Source organism: Megalopta genalis, chromosome 2, assembly GCF_051020955.1.
Source record: "Megalopta genalis isolate 19385.01 chromosome 2, iyMegGena1_principal, whole genome shotgun sequence".
Classification (NCBI taxonomy): Eukaryota; Metazoa; Arthropoda; class Insecta; order Hymenoptera; family Halictidae; genus Megalopta; species Megalopta genalis.
The window spans coordinates 8,725,171-8,745,358 of NC_135014.1; the positions used below are offsets into that span (position 1 = coordinate 8,725,171).

A 20,188-nucleotide genomic window follows, 5' to 3' on the forward strand; every position below is an offset into this window, starting at 1 on the left:
CAGAGTAAGCGTTTTCGAGTTATTAACCCTTTGCACTCGAATGGCGACTCTGAGACGCCACTAAAAATTGGTGTACCGTTTTTCAAAATCATTCTAAGAGTATCGGACTCGTTTCTACTTGAAAAGAAACTATTAAAATTGCATTGTACTTGCCAACAGGCTCAATTTCATGTGCATGAGTCGCAATAAATTATATAAAATAGAACTACTGTAGATCAGAAATCATGTTTTGGACTTCGAATTCGAATAGCTTCGACCGCAAAGGGTTAAACTTGATTGTCCTTAGAACATCAAATATTTTTAACCAATCTATAGGCGTGACAAATGTCTCGTTAGCGCTTCTCGAACGAATACGTACGAGTTTGCTGGCACCTGATCCGAGAAATTGCTTCGAGCGCAAAGCGGTTGTGGCTACAGATTTAGTTGAACGATCGCGGCAGTCGAGGAGATCGGCGAATCGTTTAAAAATCCGTGAGCAGGTGTAAATGGCGGTCGAATTGGGGAGACCGTCGTCGAGTACAGAACCGAACGCCGAATGCGGCCGGCGTCTCCGTGACGAAAGAAGAAACGATTGCACGAATCTAGGCGAGGAACAAACGTGCAACCGCTGGCGTTATTTAAAACGGAAATGTGGGTCAGACGTGTCCCGTGTCCGCGCGCATCTCTACCTCCTCCACACACCCTGACGGTTCCACCTCCCTTTGCGGTGTGGCGTGAGAAAAACGGAGACAACGGACTTTCTGTTCGACTGGTCCCGCAGCGCGGGCAAGAAAAGGAGACACCGGTAGAATGATCCACGCGTCCGCGGCGATGAACCGTGATTTATTTTCGGCCTGACGGCTGAAAATTCGCCCGTACTTAACATGGTTTTGTAGGTGTCCGAAAGGTGAACGAGTGTCGTTGCTCTTCGACCGTGCCGGAAAACTTTTTCGAAACGCGCGGCGCGCGTCGCACGCGTACGGCTGCGTGTACATTCGTTTCGTATCATCGCATTGCGTCGCTGTGCGTGCCATAATTGTGTATGCATTAGGTCTACCGGAGAGTTTTGTCCGTTTAAGAAATGAAAGGAAATAATAGATTTTTCATAAATTTAGTAATATCTATATATCGTGCAATATAATTTCCGTCGTTACTTATGACCTCTTGCCAGCGTGACGGCAATTTGTGAGCAACATTTTTCAAAACTATATGTCTCGAATGAACATGTGCATACCTATCGAAATTTCCGATGACATTATTAGACAGAACTTTCCGGTAGACCTAATATGTTGAGGGGGTTATTTGAAATAAAAGGGCGTAGAATGAGACACACGCGTAAATAACTATATTTAAGAAAGAAGTGAAGGAGACACGCGGTGAACAAGCGCACAGTATGAGAGTACGGAAGAACCTGAGAGGCGACTGGGCGACAATGCATGTTTTTATACCTGTGTACTCTCGGGTATATGGAAACCCTGCATTTCGGGATGTGAAGGCTTTCCAAAACTCAAGAAATTACTTCTTGCTTCGACATAATATAAACAATGATCCAGTCCGTCCACATTATCCCTTTAACCCTAGAAAGATAACCATATGACAACGTACGTAAAAGATAACCATACGCTTCAGAGGCGCATGCTTTTCTAAGGCGTCAATTTTATACTAACAATGGATATTTATTTAAGTTAATCTAGTCATTTTAAAGGTTTGGCATTATTGTAAAAATAAAATGCATTTATATTATATTTTTTTATATTTTAAGTAATTTTAAACTTAAATCACTAGACCTCTATGAAAAACGGTGCAGTCAGTTGTTCTTTCTCGGGTTAAATACTACGCATCCGGTCGGAGCTATCGATGTGCCTGTAGAATAGTAATAATAGTACATTAGAATAAGCAATGTAATTCTCCCGAGATTTAACACGTTCCGTGCCACGTGTACCATCGATGGTACACGCTTGCATGTTTACTTAGTGAACTGAACAAATTGTTTACAAGAAATTTAGAACCGAAGAATCAATTTCCACCGCAAGAATGGGCGTTGATAAGTTTTTGTTACGTTGTTATGTGTACGAGAATGAATAATTGCACGTAATACATCAAGTTTTAGTAAAATATCAAAGTGTGAAGATTCGAGTAAAAAAGCTCGGCACGGAACGTGTTAATGAGGTTCAATCGTAGAATTACGGTTGCAACTAATACATTGACTGCTGCATTACAGCTCCAAAAGAGCCCACAACCTCGAAGCAATTAAGATCGATTGAAGAGATTGTCTCGTTAATCTCCCTACATGCGGCACATTTCAAAAAAATTTAGTCTACTTGAATATATCGTGACACGCATTTGTTTTTAAATGCGATCAAAAAGTATCGACATGCATGTATGATCAACGTGGCAGATAACGCGTTCGTTGTACTATACTTTTGTATTTATAATCAATCGAATATCGATAGTGTACACGGTGTGCGAGAATATATTCCGTCCACGTAAATAGCAACTATCCGAAGTGTTCCATACTCGAAGGGTTAATACCTCAGAACAATACCATACTGCAGCTTAAGACAGACTCTTCGGTATACGACGTCCTGGCGCATTATTGTCTAAAGGTAGTGGAAGCTTTTTCTTCTCACAAACACTGCCCATTTTTCAAGTACTCCAAATTTATCGCCAACAGAACGTATTAAAATAAACAGGATAGAAACGGGATTTACGACGGCACGTAATTCATTCTAAATTCCCGATGCACAGGACGTTGCAGTTATCGATCGTGCTCGAGGCGGATGCAACTGCTCTCCAATTTAAAAAAAAAGGATCACGGCAATATGCTGAAACATCCAAGCGAAGCTCGGGTACACGTGTGCGGTTGCAATTGGTTTTATCGAAAATCTGGCCAATGGCGAGACACTGGACTCATAAAACGGGATAAATTTAATCGCCGACCTGTTCGACCATCGCCATCGATGCAGAATCGATCGGTATTCGGTGTGAATAATCGGAAACATTCGGAGATATCTTCCAACCTTGTTTTGTTTTTCTGAAGACCTTAGAAAAAAATGTTCAAATTCATCTTAAGCTTTTATTTTTTAATTTTTATTCTGTTTCGTGTTTTTTGTATTTTTTTGTTTGTATTTCTTTTATTTATCGTGACCACTAAATAAAACAATATTTGCAGTGTAAACAATGTGCTATACGCAACATATACTTTTTTTCATTTAATAAGATAATTGATTCATATTAAAATATCAAATTTTACTCAAACGTTAATGATACGAAAAAAAGTTTCTTAACTTTTGTCGGTAAGTGTATGTTTATATGAACTTCCCTTATAGTCTCTAGATACCGAATCAGTACACAAAATATTGCCCATTTATTCTGAGACACACTGTAGATTTAACATTTTAACCATAAAGATAAATGACCGAGGGTGGTGGTAACGAACGTGTTAACCCTTCGAAAAAGAGGATTTCTCGAAATGCTATAAATTTTTTCTTCAGATAAATAAATCATTTGTAATGGCCTTAAATAATGGAAAAAATTAACAATCAGCATCCTGATCGTATATTACGTACATAATCCCATTACATGCTTGCAACTTCCGATGTAAAATGTGTTGTCGTCGATACATCGAAATTAGTGTTCAAAGGGTTAAACAACTGTATAGTTTCTTGAGGGACTATTCGCTAGTCGTATTTTATCGACCGATCAAGCCGCGAGTACGTCGGCCAGCGATGAATCGATGCGTGCGCCGACGAAATCGCAATCGCGCCTGGCATGGTCATTATATCGCGCATCGTTGCACTTTAAGGGGTGCTCATTGTATTCCTTTCAGCGGGGGTATCGTTTCGTTTTTCTTGCATGCACCCCCTTCGCGGCAGCAGCCGTTCGTTCATTCGCTCGTTCGTTGATTCGACCGTACCCCTTTCCCGAGCTTAGTATAGAAAGCCTAGTCGTATAATATAGGTCGTTTCTTCGAATGCCTCCGGTACGGAAGCTGAGTAATCTTCGTTGTTTCGCCGCGTTTTGTTTCGCTGAATGGCGATGGCGAAGGCGGCGGCGAAGGCGATGCGGGGGTGGTCCTTGGCTCGCGCGAATAAAATTAACGAGCCGGCCCCGTTCTTTTGCCCTTACGGGTTATATTGTCTTCGCTTCGCAACTTCTGCCTCCCTTCGCAGGTCGGATTTCTATAGGGTCTCGGCCGAAGAACCGGGGAGAAATTTCTGGGAAGCAACATCCTCTCAGACGAGCCAACTTTCGTTGCGTTTCCAGCCCCGGCTAAATGGGAATATTGAAATATGAGAATTTCCAAGAGACGAACCCGCCTCTTTATTTTTCTTGGTCTCCCGGTGATCGAGTGAACGAAACGCGACGCGAAAAGGTGGAAACCGGACGTAAAACCGACTCGTGCCCGATCGAGGACTCGACGGGGCGAGATGAGAGCCGAATTATGCAACGATCATACGTGCTATTAGTATTCCCTGCTAATTATTACAACCGACAGCACAACACGGCCTAGAGAGGGCCGTGGGCCGCGATGGGTCACGTAACTTCTTGCGTAAGCGATCGCGCACTCGCTGTCCATGGTTGCTGGTGTTCCCGAGGTTGGTAATTATAGAAATCGCTGCACGGTAGTCTTTAGTATATTATCCGATGGCCCTATTCCGTCTTATCGATGAAAAAGACGGCTGCAATAGCAACGCCGCGACGGGAGGCCGGGTGGCTCTCGTCCGTCTAAACGTCTGCGACCCGGCAAGGTCCGTCGAAACGCAAAACTATCGATTTTTGTTATCCTGAAAAGTGTCACGATGTGACCTCATCGCTTCAGCGTTGCGCACGCGATACGTTTTATCTGTGAGCACGATCGAAGGGGTGAGGTTTAATCGTGTGCGAGCGGGCGGAGCACATTACGAAACCCTTTCTCTCCTTCGTCCCCCCTCCACACTCTGGAGTTCGCGCACGTGTGTTAAAATTCACTAGATAGACGATCAACGTTAATGATTCACGTGGAGTCGACTAATCCGGCCGATGGCCCGAATAATTCTACTATCTGTTTCCTGCGAATATAGAACTGACCGTGTTCTCAAAACGAATGCTAATTTCCATTGTCGAATCAGGAGAATTTTCGTTGCGAAGCTATTGCAGAGGGGTTCTCGGTTGAAGGGGCGAAGAACGGAACACGCACGCATCCCGTTAACCGCAACTTTTCCAATCGCGCTCGTTCTTGTGAATTGCGGGCCCGGGAATCGGCCGGAAATGACGAAGGACAACCGGCGTGGCGCGGCGTGCCGAAAGTTTGATCGGCGTAGAACAACGGCGAGAACAGCCCAGAAGAACCGGGAACAACGAAAGCGGCAGCAAGCAAGAGAGACATTCGATTCCAACGGTCTTGATTATTGCGGTCGCGGAACAGCGCGGTAACGATGCCCGTTGACTAAATTGCGTTCCATTTCTCACTAACTTTTTCAATTTGTCGCGACTCAGCCAACTAATTACTGGCCAAAATGACTTTTCCTGCCGTCGCGCCGAGTGACGACCCGCATCTACCGCCATACACACCGTGTTCCGAGACTTTCGCGGCGCTGCTGCGACGGCGAAATCGATTGCCCGACGATTTTTGTACTTCGTCACGCGTTATTCCGCCGCTGTCGAAATAAGGAATTTGATAACGGCTGACCTATCCGCAGCCCGAATCGTTGCGTATTACGCACGCGTCCGAAAATAGCCTCGTACAGCATGAAACCGCACTATCTGCTCGGTGTTCGATGCACAAGTTTGTGCAGTTGATCAACCTGGAACGCGATTACGGTAAAAAGGGCGCAGATTATCACGTTACAGCGATTATCGCGCATAATGCTTTAAAAATTCATGATTCTTAGCTAAAGGTTTCTGTGGAAATGTTTTAATGTGTTCGGAAATGTGAACATGAACATCCATGGGGTGGTGTTTTGTCGCACTCGAGCGAAAATTCGGAACACGAATTACAATCGATACTTCAAGAGGCAACAATAGATTTAGGAAAATTTTCAAGCTATTAATCTGTTAGCTACTTTTTACGAGTGTACTCGCCATGACACAGAATATTGCCATTTCTTCGCGACGAGTATACCCGTCACAGACAGCTAACTGTTTAAGAAGAATATAGTCTTCGATATTCTTTATTAAATTATATATTTTGTAGAAATGTCGTGCTTGTACAAAATATAAAGAAAATCAGACGTATATACACTCTTTTCAAAGAGATTGCAACAGCTAACTGTTTGACAGATCGACTGCCAGCCATGATAAATATAATGTTAAAGGTCCATTACTAACAAAAAAAAAACGGATTTATTTACTATATTTTACTTATTATTATTTATTCGAGTCTGGAACAGATTCCTTAGTAAAGTATGCAGTCCGATTGCAAAATATGTACTCGAACTTAAAATATACGCTGCGAGAGAGCGCAAAGAAGGGAAGAATTAACGATCGATCCGATCGCGATCCGGCAGTCGTTCGATCCTCGCAGTTCTGGGACAGGGAAAAAAAAGGTAACGCACGCGACTCGCATTGCCAGAGATATTCGGTGGCGAGTGAAAAGAGAGGGTCAGAGGGGGAGGGGGTAAAGTGTCGATGGAAAACCGGAAGCGGAAGAAGGATAAGCGTGACCCAGAAGAGTGGGACATCGGAGGGATGAAACGATAGCGCTCGGAGAGGAACAGGCAGAGGGCGTGTTGCCAACTGCAGTTTCGTAACGGCATTCTTCAAATCGATTCCCATTTCCCTGAGAAATGTAGCACGCCGGCGAAACTGGTCGCCGGTGCTTGTGGTGGAAGCGCGAAATGGGATGGATGGCGCGCACTGCGACACAATCGAACATTATGGAACGAGTCGCCCGGGTAACCGGCACTAAAAGATAATTGGAATTATTATTTGGCCGGGCGGGCTTCCGATTGAAACGCGTTTGCGCGGCCGATAGCGCGATCGATCGAGATTGTCGACAGTTTTCGAAGCGATCCCGCTGTTTTGCCGGGAACTTTGAACAATTTTTAAAGACATCGAGGACATTCGGGACGGTTGTCTCTCGACACATTGCCTGGAACGGCTACGCCCGTTTATTGTACCTTTCTGTCGCTTAAGCCCGTTCGTTACAGAGTAATTAAAATTCAATGGCGGCTGGGCGCGAACATGAAAAAGAAAAAAAAAACGTTGAAGCGCGCCGGTGATGATGCCGTGAAAACACCAATATCTATGCGAATAGTTATGAGCTATAATTTCGCGTACAGCGATTGGCGGACACAGGCGTCGGGGATGGCTATTGCGATCGATTAATCGAGTTCCCCCGAATTTACCGACACGGAGAGGGAAAGCGAAACAATTCCATCGCGCCGATAACGAAATCGTTGTCGATGTAATCGTCAACGATCGTGACTCTTGTCCCCTTTTTTTCGTCTTTTTTCCACTGTTTCGATTCGCGCACGATCTCCGGAAAAAAAAATCGGGTGCACGTGCATCGGTTGGCGACGGGGAAAATTGAAACACAAAAAGGCTCGACGAAAAAAGGAGAACTCGGCGAGGATATTACTGTGGAAAATTTCAAGCGGGGCCCACCCCTTATTCGTAATAATTTAACGCGCTACGACTGGAAAATGCGATCCGATTCGTTACAGTCGATTGGCCGGATTTTCCGGAATACCAATGGGGCACTAAAAGTGATTAAATTACTTGGCAAGCCGGCTCTCGGTAAACTAGCCGGTGATTGATACGTGCGCGAACGCGCGTCGGCTTTCTCTCGGCCACTCTCTCTCTCTCTCTCTCTCTCTCTCTCTCTCTCTCTCTCTCTCTGTCTCCCTCCCTCCCGCCCGCCCGCTCTATCACCCTTTCTCGTCCAGCAGAACGCACGCTACGATCATTTGTGCGTGACTGACGTCTGTTCATTTCCTACAGGATTCGGCCCAGTCTCGCCTCCGACGGAATCGCAAGCGTCGAGGGCAACTGTCGTTGTCGATTCTCCAAACTATTCACCAGTTTCGACAGTCCGTTCCAACCTTTCCATCGAAACCGATTACATAACCGAGAAAATCACGAAATAAAGGCAGATCTGGCATGCGAGTTAAAGTATTCGATTATTATATGTATATATATGTATATACACGTTTCGAGCTCTTCGAACTTCAACCTCTTGACATGCACGTAAAACACGAGTCGATGTGTCCCAAAGATACTATTCGATCACTCGCGGCATAGTATTGTCAGGCTCCTGACCAAAATTTCGAAAACTTTACCGATATTGGTAACCGAATTATTTGCTTATAATTCTAAATTCGCTATTCCATCATATCTTCCTAATTTGAATAGAATCAGCAGAGCGTAGGAATGTTAAGAAAATAATTAATGTCATGCAATCTAATTTTTCAATTTCATTTTGTGATCATGCAGTTTCTCTGTTCTCGATATATTTTGTCATTACAGCTGATCCAGCCGCGCAATGAATATATAAATCGCGTCATCGTACTTGTAAAACGAATGACGAAGTAACGAGGTTATTGCATTTGAATTTCCTGCATTACTTGAGCTCGCAGTCGTTGGCATCGACTGTGCGGGAGCATTTTTCGGAGTTGAACGGTCACCCGAAAAATTTCCCGCACCGAGGAACCGGATCACATAAATTTTTATCGCGTAGCGATCACTGTCGTCGCTATCGTGGCAGGGGAGCCGCTCGTTCGCGTCCCCGGCTTCCGGTGAAATCAGTAAACGCGACGACGTTATTCAATTTCCGCGAACTCCTTCCGAAAAAAAGTTTCTTTTCAGTTATTGATGTTGCGCCGAGTTCTCGAGGGTTTTTGTCGGCTTATCCAACGTACGATCTCGTCTTCATTTCCGCCACGTCGACGTTCTTCCACCCTCTCGCGCGTATCCCCGCCGCAAACTTTGAACGCTCGTCCGCTTACGTTGGCGAAATACGTGAGGCCTCGGCCCTCTCTGCCCTCTGCCCTCTGCCACCAACACTGTACACACTCCGACACGGTATCAACGAATCGACGTTATTGCGTCCCAAGTGTTACCGCGCATAGTTTCCCTGGACCCTCTTAGTCGCTGGTCGAACCCCTCAGTAGTACGAGTCGATCATAATTTCCCGAGTTTCGGCAAGCCTTTGCTCTAACCCTTGTACACCAAATGCTCGCGTAAACGATCCCGCGATAGTACTCTACCCATTTTCATACTTCACACCAACAAATTCGATTACATATTGTACTTATGGATAGACCGGGAATCTTTACGCATTTATGGTGTCTGCAGATGTTTAACCCTTAAATGCATGAATTAATGAATTTTATTTAAAAAATAGGGTTATAATTTTTCAAATGAGTGGAAATCGGGAAAAATATTAAAAAAAATTATAAGTCATATCTTATAGGGTTTTTATTGAAAAATATTAATGATTCATTTTTGGTACACTATGCAAAATAGACATAAAAATTCTTTAGTTAGTATGACATATCTATAACAAAATTATAAACCACATGCATACCACACCAAAACAAAACCAACAAACCAATAAAGGAAGCATAGTACTAAATACATGTCGTAATTATTACCATTAGTGCATGTTGTCCCATTTTTGCATCAACACGAAATAAGCCCTCCATACACATGATAGTTACGGAATATAGACAAAAGTACTAGCAAATTAATAAATAAGAGCCTTACCTTTAGAAAATATTGTTTGTTTAACGAATACACCAAAATATTTCTAAATAATCCACTTCCAAAAGTACGTAAATGAACCCGCTATCAAAAATGCGCGCCAATTGGTATAACGTCAGAAAGATACAAATATTGAAGTCAAATGTCATTATTTTAGTTAATTTTTGATAAGTCAATGGACAAAGGAATCACTGCCATTCAGCCAAATGTATCGATATCAAAACTGTTGTCGGGTATCCGCGCAAAAAGTTATTGATTCATTTTTGGGACTCTATGCATTTAAGGGTTAAAATGCGAGAAAACGTACAAATTGAGACAAGGTCGAATGACATTTTTCTTTTCCCTTTTTACAATTAATTAGCTTTTAGTTGACGAAGGAAACATTTCTCTGACTCTAATTCTTGTAGAATTACCTATAAAAATGAGAAATTTGCAGAAAAATCTACAGTGTAATTATGAAACCTCCGACATACAATGACGTTTCGGAGATGTCACTTATTTCATAGGCGTAGGACTAGCACAGGGGAATTCGCAGCAACCCGAAATTCGGCATATCCGGGAGAAATTATTGTAAATAGTATTTTAGGAATATGTTGATTTCTATGTTATTTCGAGAATGTCAAGGGGTCGATGCATTGTCGTTATAATCTTCGTTACTGCTCCGACTCGATACCATAAAATAAGAAGTTATAAATGAGGAAAAGTACAAAGTTCTTTTCTATGAACATCGACGTCTGATCTAGCATTCTTCATTGTTGGACCGCTTATCGGAAGAATTGAATGAACACCGGGCGCAGAGAACATTGATTTCGATCGATACCCAGAATCGTGAGCGACGTTCCTAATTTTCAGCATCCCCGCGCGGTCGCATGCAGATTTTTCGACGGCCACCATCCTCGCGTCGCTTTTTCCATGGCGTAGAGGCTCGCCGATGCGATGGAACGCGAAACGAATTTCTAACCAGCGACACGGCAATCGCGGCGGAGCCCTTGAGCCGAATTCGTCAATTTTAATATTCGCCCCCGTGCTCACTTTCCGCGGCTCCCCCTTTTTGTCAAGGCCTTGTCGGAATCCTCGATCCGTCGAACCTGGGAGATCGCCTTTTAGGATGAAATACGCCGGAATTTATGGTACGCCGCGATATTGTGACATTCAAGGGTGCGTGCCTTCAACGAAACATAAAAGAATTTAATATGCGTGGGAGAGGAGATCGACCGGGTTCGTCGTTAGCGAAGACGTCCCACTAAAGATCCTTATAACCCTCGATAAAACTAAATGGTATAAAGTAAGTTATTAGATCACACTTAAATTTGTTTACGATCGCAATGATTTCCACGAAGTAAAGGAAAATTCATATTTATCGCATGCCAAAATTAATTAAGAGCTCAAATATTGACCAATTCGCTATTTACCAAATCGCTAAAAATAGAAGTGTAATACGAAGACGCAAGAAAGATTCCTCTTTTCCGTAGGTGCAAAACGTTCTCGATCGTTTCTGGTTTGATTCAACGCACTGACAACCTCAAAACTTTCATTCACTTATTCTACATTTTGCGAACCTCGGTAGAAGGATATAATTAATCATCGACAAAAAAAGTGATTTTCAAGTCCGTGCAAATAATTCTGTCGCCCAGATACGGACGACCCCGGCAGCCACGGTATTAGATTGCTGGTTCGGGGAGTTAAATTAGTTTCGAGTGCAAAGGGTTAATATTGTCCTTGCATCATTCCGAGCTTTTCGAAAAAGACGTGGAATAAAATAGGAGATCGGGCGATCAACAGGTCCGAGCCGGGCGGCGCGGCGCGGCCGGAAGCTAACTAGTTCCATAATTCTTAATCTCGTTCAATTTTAACCGCGCGAAGGTGTCGCGAAATTTGTTCCGCTCGGGTTAATTCGATCCCCGTCGGATCTAATTTGCTGGTGAACGCCGAAAGATTGCAATTCCGCGGGGTCGAGTTGACCGGAAACGGGATGGCCAGTCGCCGCGCCGTCCGACTCCTCCCTTCGTTTATCTCTGGCCGGAGAACGGAGGGGGAGGGCCGATGCCACAGGAACTCGATTTAAAGTTACACCGCTGCTTACGTATTCTCGTTTTCCGCTCGTTTCCACGGCCGAGGCTTCTTTATCCTGCTTAGCCCGCATCCAGACTGCTAAAGTAGCAATTCCGGTTTCCCTTCGAAAGCCGCCGCTACCATCGCTTGCTGCCGCCGCTGTTGCTACTGCTGACTCCCACCTCATCGTGACTTTTAATCTCGACCCCATTTCGAAACCACTGGAAGACGGTTATTTTTATGATCCGCAAGGAAGGAGGAAGAATTGGTGTTGCGACCCGAGGGACCGAATAATGGTGGCAAAAAAACTGTTCGCCCTTCTGCGCACGTATCATTTGATTGCTCTTTCACCGATGTTTACTGTTTCTTGCCCTTTGATCACTGCACAATGAAATCGCTTTCCAGAATCTCAAACGAACGAGATGATTTTTGAGCACAGTTAAGAAGTTTTCGCGGTTGTCGAAGTACACTCTATCGTGCGCGCAATGTACGCGCAAAATACTTCGATCACACTTATTCAAGAGAGACAGTTCTCGATATCGACTCATTAATTTCGTCCTCGCGAATGGCTCGTCCTTCAACGAAGGATCATAGGACTTCGACTGGAATAAAGTGAATTCTTTCTGGGCGATTATGCACTTGTCTCGCAATTAGAAAGAACAGCCCTCGAAGCTACCCGAGGCGGCGAGACTCGCGAAACTTTCGGAATCGCCTCCGATAGCGGACCGAGTGCCGGGGCCATACCTTTCCTCGACTTCCGTCTATCCAGCTATCCAGGGATCGCATCCCGTTCGCTCGGATGATTACCATAGTCGGTGGTGTAACTTTTAAATCCGTCGGCTGCTTCACCCACCGGGTCGTCCTTTATCCGTGGCCTTTATTCGCGCCCTTTCGTCCCCGTATCCTGGGCTCGAATATTATAAAAGTGCGCGCGTATCTCGCGGACGGAAGGCGAGTCGCGGAGATTAAAAGTCAGAGTCAGCAGACGGTGAAAGTGAGAAGTAGCACTTTTGTAGTTCCCTGAAGCAGAAGCGGGTGAGCCGGGGGTGCGCGCGCGCGCGCGCGGCCCGGACCAGTCCAGTTTCATGGAGAAGGGAGGGGCGGGAGAGGGGTGAAATTGAAGAGAGTTTCGCGACGAGGGTAAAGAAAGAATAAAAAAAAAGGATAACCAAGTCGGGGGAGAGGGAGAATATCTTGCAGTGTGTCTGTTTAAAGCAGCGCGAACGTGGCGGCTCTCGGTTGTGCAACTTTAAATTTACTTCCATCCCTTGTCACTATTCTTGCGCAACGAACTCGCGATTACGATCTTCGATCGATCCATCACTGATCTTTCCACCGGAAGAGATTGCATTTACCGTTGCGCCTAAGCGAAAGCATGGAAATGTTATTTTACTCGTTCGTGAAAAGAATTTGAACTTCCGACGGTATAATGCCCTGTGTTATTGGGTGATTAACCAGTAAAATACAATAGCTCCACATTTTGCCGAGTTTCGATGTTTTTATTCCATTTTTATTGAATGATTATTTTTAGAATCATTATTTAGTTTTTCAATGCCTTTGACAATAATTGTACCGGACATTATTACCCTATACAAATTACGGTATCGAATTTATTTAGATTTTTTCCAATTTTTACTTATTGGTCGAAAGTGTCAAAAATCTGAACAATACTGCGATTTTTGCTATCTTCAATTGTTTATCCCTCATACCAAGGCCAACCGATTTCGATGGAATTTTCAACGTGCATATACGTTACCGAGATCTCGAGAACGCATCTTTTAAATTTTCGTTATAAAAAGTTCAAAAATGAGAGTTTCTTATCTTTCTTTTTGTCATTCCAAGCAATAGCAAAATTTAAAAAAAGCATTTCAGTTATGGTCTAGTAGACTGGTCCCTTTGTCATGTAAAAAAAAGTTCAATTCGTTTAATTCAGTTCTAAAAAAGTTATCGCGCTTTAAAAGGTGTCCAAATATTAATCAGAGTAGGGCTGGCCTTTCATCACGGTAAATTTCTAGTAAATGCAGACAGATTATTAGGCGAGTCCATGCAGTTTATTGAAAAAATGCAAACGTCTATATAAAGCTCATCGTATTCATGAGTTGGAGTTTCATCGAGCGTAAATTCACCATGAAGACTTTTTTCCGAGGTAATAAATAGTGCAAGCGGCTGTGTTGCTTGGATAGCTGCCTGATAGCCTGAATTCAGCGTACCCCCTAAATCACCGACTCGATCCCTCGCGGCGAAAATCCGTCGCGTTAATATCCTAGAGGAAATTAATCTCGTACAAGCGATCTCGCGGATTATATAATACGTTCATTCCGCGTCCATAGCCTCTGTCATTCTTCTACGAAGAATCGGGAAGCCTTTCACTTTTTACTATCATGTATCGGCTTTTCTTGCAACATCGGTGATGAAGACTCTGCCAAAACGGAAAGGAACGAAATCTATCGAGGACAATTTGAAAAATTCAGCTGGACGTTTTCTTGTTTCTCATTGCCCGGGAAAGTAGCTTTTCTTAGCAACGGAGAAGAGGGACTCGGGCGATGCGCTCGCTTAGGAGCGTATAATATTCAGGAGCGGAAGTTGAAGATATTCTATTTGCGAATCTTCTCGATCTTCCAGACGCGAAGGAATTTCTGGTATCGTGGTGCGAGCCAGTATGAAATTCATATCTATGCTAAACGCGACCCCTGCGTTTGGGTTTAGTGGTTTCTGCATGGTATCTTTATATTGCGCCCGATTCCATGATTTTGTACACACTGGTTTCCGAGAAGTCAAACTCGCCGATATCGATTCACCGGAGATATAAACTCCTTGGCGTATCCGCGTGCTCCTCTATTGTTCGCGATTGAGAAAAATTAACAGAGCTCATCGCCCTCTAGAGATTACCAATTTCGTTCAACGACATAACGCGGACGCTCGAGCCGGTATGCACGCGTCCGTACTCGTTGCAGCCCCTGTATTATGGAAGAGTCGATTTTCCAAGGCGAAATGGAATCGAATTCGAGGCGAATGGATCGCAAAGAAATCTCCGGGATAAAACTAGGCGAGGTTCGCACGCAACCAACGCGAAAACGAGCCGTAACTACGCCGTGTAGAACCTGGTTGTTGCATATTTCAGGAAGTCCCGATGGCACTCTGGACGAATTCTACATGCCCGTTCCAAAACGACTTTAACACGACGCCCTTCCACGACGTCGTTAAATAATAAACTGTCCTTTCCTGCGCGAAATTTAACATTTCCAGACACCCGCATTACCCGATGGTAACGAACGCGTGGATTAATAATACAATCGTTTGTTCGTTTCTTTTTCCAGATGCGGCATCCGATACAAATGAAGCCGGCGGACAGCGAAAATAGAAGCGGTGAGTAAAAATTCACCAAGTATCGAACCGATTTCTCTCCGGTTTTGGTTTTCGAGCGTGCAGTCCATTTGAAAACTGTAAAAATACGTCGATCACCGTGCCGCTAGCTCGACGTGAAATTTTGAATGCGACGGCGAAAATGATTTTATTCTGAAATTACATATATTTGAATTTGCGATGACGAGCCGAAAGGGATTGCGAAGCCTGCCACGTCCTTTGCGTTTCCGAAAGCTTTTGAGACATTAGGCGAACCGAATTCCCGTCCCGTCTCCGCCTTCTCTGTCGTCCTCGTGGCAGCAACAGCACGCATGCAGTTCAAAGCTTGTTCATCGACTGCTAATTAATTGGCTGAATTGAATGGCTGCCGGGATTACGCGGCAAAAAAAGTCGCGGTCAAAGCAATGGGTTTAGACGACTGAATTTTAGGGAACGAAATGAAAGCAATAGAGGGACCGCGTGTTATTCTCTCTGCTATTCGACCAATATCAGCAGATAATAACGGAAACGGAGAAAGAAGCGAAGCAATAGCACGGACGGGGTGTAAAAATAGATCTGACATCCAATGTATTTTCGTGGCTCAACTTTCTGGGACACTAAAGCCGCATTACCATTGACGTATCTCCCACAACGTTATCAACGGAGTCGTCAAATAATAGATCACTGCGCGTGCGACTTCAAAATCGTGATCCATCTGCCATTTCATTTTTCTTTCTTGCGCCATAACTGTTGTCATACAATCCTAAATCATTCAGACCAATATAGCATCTCGTCAATTTAACTTGCTGAAGCGACCGAAGGAGATTCAATTATTTCATGAAAATATGACGCTAATTAAAACTGATCCATGTGTTATTTCATCGGACAGCTTGCTATTAGATATTGTACAATTCGGCTTAATCATTTTATCAATCTTTTCTTTTTTCACACAGTCGCAATCGCTATCTATCTTCTTCAACTTCTACCACTACTTCAGAAAGCAGTTCTTGAATTGATCGTATCGAATAATTCCGGGACGGTTGTGCAAAATATTATACATTTTCCAGTAAGAGTTTTTAGAGGTTAATATTTCGCAAAATTTCAACGCTCGAAAATCTCCAGTACGGAACGGCAAATGGAATCGATACGCGAGACAGCCATAACAGGGGAACTTTTCGAACCGCACCGAAAATCCGACTGGCATTTTGGGAAGGGCGGCACACCAGCGGGAATAAAATGACAGCGCATCGGCGTCGACGACGAAAAACGAATCCTAATGAAATATTAACGACACCTGTCACGTGCTAACCGTCCAGCTGGACCAGGGTTTGCGCTCCGTCTTTTTTCATCTCGCTCTAGGCTTTTTTTTACCTCGGATGCGAAATCACGGGGTTATAATAGGTACACGTGACGCGGAGGGTGAAAACGGTTTGTCGAATCGCCGTTGTGCAGCCGTGTAACCACCTCCTGCCAAAAGAAGCTGTTCGAAACTCGACGAAGATTAACGTTTTTGCCATCTTATATATTTATTTGGCCAGATTTTTTGATCGAATGGCTCAAAATACAAAAATATTTGTGATCACTAGACTGCGGTGATTAAACTGACACAGCATTATTTCTTTTAGTAATTTTAGTAAGTCGAAAATAATGTATCATTATTCTTAAATTCTTGTAATATCTTCATGATTTTGTATTTCATCTATTCACTTTTGCTAAGAATGCATAAGATCAGCAATCTAGCGATTATGCAGAAAAACCTCAATTATCCGGGCCGCCGATATCCGAATTCTTTATTATCCAAATCTGCGTGCAACACTATTTATTGTAAAAATCAATAAAGATTTAATACTAGATCTGCGGAGCATTAACAATAGGACATTTATTCTGACTTCTAACGACTGTATTGTAATATTTGCCGCAGGTAACACGTATATCGAATGAATAACTCATCAATTCTATATTTACACACAATCTGAATAATCCTAAGTTAAAAAATTAGTGACCCTACAGGGTCATAAATTTAGCGCTTTAATCGAGACTCTGCTCTCCTTTTTTATATCAGCGTCCACAATTATGAATGGAAGTTTCTTTTTCGAACATTCAAGTTAGGACGATCTGGTGCATTACCTTAAGTAACTTCCGATTCTGTTATTTTTGCCTGGTTTGCCGTTCTATAATAAAACGTCATCGATTTTTGATACAGTAGTCCAAAATTAACAGTCGCAACACTTCCGCATCTCTGTTCGAATTGATTTTACCATTTAATTTCACAGTCACAAATTGCATGTTGCAAAGTAGTTCGATAAATTTTCAACATACGCTAAAATAACAAAAGGGTTCTCAATAAAGCCCTTAATTAGAGTACAGTTCAACTAATCAGCTATTGGAGTCATTTTTATTTTATTGAATCGTATCGCAACAGAATGCCTGCTGGAAAGTATATACTGTAGTAAATCTTCACAGGAATTTTCATTCGAGTATATACAAATTGCGTATACTTTCGGAGTTCTTTTCCTTCTCGTTGAATTTTACAGCCACAGCCACAGAAATTGGAGTGTATAAAAAAGCTTCTACTTTTCGGAGTTCTTTTTCCTTTCAGTAGCTAAATATTTCGATGACGCCAGCGAGACGCGGCTGGCATTCGAAAACGCGACGGATTCCCCGATTCATTTTGCCTATAATTACTCGGTTCGTTAATGACGGTGGCAGACGCTTTTAGCGGCGGTTCCGACAGGAAGCACGTCGATCAAGAGATAGAAAGAGGGCAAGAGAGAGAGAGAGAGAGAGAGAGATCGGAGTCAGTGCCTCCGGGACCGGGCGTTGTCTCGAATCCCTGTAAGAAAAGCCTTCTCACAGCGGCAAAGAAAGTGAAAGCTTTATTTATACCCGTGACATTCTGTTTATTTTGACTGACACCGCCCCTGCCTCGTAAGTAACGACATACTCGGTCACGTGTTACGCTTCATCCACGTTCCATCCATTCTCGAGATCGCTGCTCCCCCTCCCCAATGTTACGTCATCCCGATGAACTCCAGCCCACGATAAACTTGAATTATCGATCAACCTGGGCTTCCAAGTGTAATTTAAGCCCGGAGGAAGAAACACAGCTTTGTTCGACGATTACTTTTGCCCGGTCTGATTCATTGCCGACTTCTCCGACAAGTTGAAAACATTCGAACGCGAGCTTACGATCGCAACCGAACTCCTCCTCCTTCCATGCGAAGAAGCTCGCGAGTTAAATATTTCGCGAATCTCCGCGGCGCCGTAGACTATTAATTGCGAATCGCTCCGCGGAAATGTTTAAACAATGACAGCCGTTCCGAACGCGCGAACGAAGACGAGAGCACTACCACAGATTGCAGTCTAACTCGCCTTGCCGAGTGTAATCATAATTACGTCATTCTCGCGCAACGTCAAGGATTGCATTATTCATAATTCCAGGAGGTTAAGTATTATGGAAATGTGCCTAATACAGCTCATCTCGCGAGGCCGAAGATGCGGTCTCCGGCTCCGCTGTTAATAACAAAGTGCAATGCCACTTTTGCTCGATAATTTCATCCAATGATTTCGTATCGCTCTCGGAGTATCTTCCCGTCGTTGCAGGAGGGCCACCGTTCTCCAGATATTTCATAATTGCTTTTTAAATAATAGTTTCGAAAGAAGTTGTTAGGTAACCGGCAGCAGGTGAAGCGCTAAAAATATGTACAATTCGTGCTTGGCAACGTTTTCTCTTCGCCGGGATCCGCTATTTTCTCGTTGCATGAGGACTCGGCGGAAAGGAAATGGAATCGTTTCGAAAGGGCGGGGAGTTGGGGAATTGCCTTAAGTCAGTGCATGTTCACTTTAAGCGAAGTGTTTGCCAAGTCATGTTTCATTGATGGGGTTCGGAGGTATAAGAGGACACTTGCCGGCGATGCCGAAGCGCGAGATCGTGCGCATCTCCTGCATTATCGCTCCTGCACCGTAAATACATTCAGGATTTATCAGCTGTTCCCTTTTGCTGCCTCTAATTGTTCCTCCTGGAGAAATCGTCGAACGGCCGCATCACCGCCAAACAATTATCGGTATAAAGATTGGTTCGTTCGACTGTCGCGTTAACCGAGTGCGATGTCGGAACTGTTTACTCAAATCTGGAAATTAATTTTGTACGCTAATCTATAGTGCCCCGAGTTTAATCAGATTTACAAAATGTAAGTATGTGTAGAAAAAATAGCTCATGTCATACAACTTTACTTTGCAATTTTAATTTGATTAAATCAAATATTTTAACCTCGTGAAATTTTTGAGGTTCTTGGCGTGGCAGTCGATGCGTTAATGGAAACTTCGCGACATGTTCAACACGTTAAGTGCCGTAAAGCGGCCCCAAAAGATTTCTATACAATCAAAATAATTTAATGAACGTAACTGAAACTGGAACGTTGAAATTTATCATGGTGGAAATTCAATTTGTTTTATTTAGTGTTACCCACGTGTGAGCGACGTGGCACTTAACTCGTTAAGCGGAGTTAATATTTGTAGTAGGTATGCGGCTGTTCGACGGATAATAGGCTCGAAATCTCCTGGTTTCGATAAGATAAGGCTTATCGGGTTTGCAGGATGGTCTGACCACGAACAAGAACACAACGGTTCTCCTTCGGGTTTCCTGATCCAAAGTCGACGAAAACGTCATAGCGAACGCACAGGTATACCAACCGTGCTCCGATTGTGTGCGCACAGCGGCATCGACGGTCTCGTAATGTATTCGTGTCGCGGTTAATTTATTCCAGCCTTCTCCAACCATTCTCGGGTCTGCCGTGACCCAAATTTCCATACGTAATTCCTTCGGTGCGCTATCGAAAGTTTTGATGCCTGAAATACTCGGCGCGATGTGCCGGACGACGTCCCGGACCATCGCGAGAGTTGGGAAGAAAATTAGTCTGGCACAAGCGAAACAGGTAATTAAACGAGCGCGGAACAACAAAATGTAAAACTCCCCCGGTTTAATGTATGCGAATAAGTAATGGGCGTGGATGGCATGAAGTTCATTTCCAAGTCTCATATTCCACGGACAAACTTCTGTCCAATGGCAACGTCCGTTTCTTCGCCGGAACAATTTGGAATAACGGCAAGCTTGCAAAAGTTAGTTCTATTT

At 43.7% G+C, this 20,188-nt stretch overlaps 1 protein-coding gene and 1 long non-coding RNA gene across 20 annotated transcripts in view; one reads left to right on the plus strand and one right to left on the minus strand.

The window, feature by feature from the left end:
* LOC117226595 (CUGBP Elav-like family member 1-A) overlaps positions 1-20,188 on the plus strand; it is a 425,233-nt gene that overhangs the window by 344,075 nt on the left and 60,970 nt on the right. For all 19 annotated transcript variants that reach the window (XM_076528848.1, XM_076528851.1, XM_076528847.1 and 16 more), the window contains one exon: positions 15,033-15,081. In XM_076528848.1, the coding sequence (XP_076384963.1) occupies positions 15,033-15,081 (49 nt within the window). The remainder of the gene's footprint in view (positions 1-15,032; positions 15,082-20,188) is intronic.
* LOC143258754 (uncharacterized) lies at positions 1,152-18,376 on the minus strand. Its single transcript, XR_013032544.1, has 3 exons — positions 18,002-18,376; positions 1,767-1,842; positions 1,152-1,556 (listed from the first exon to the last, which is right to left on the minus strand). It is a non-coding gene; the product is annotated as an uncharacterized LOC143258754 (long non-coding RNA).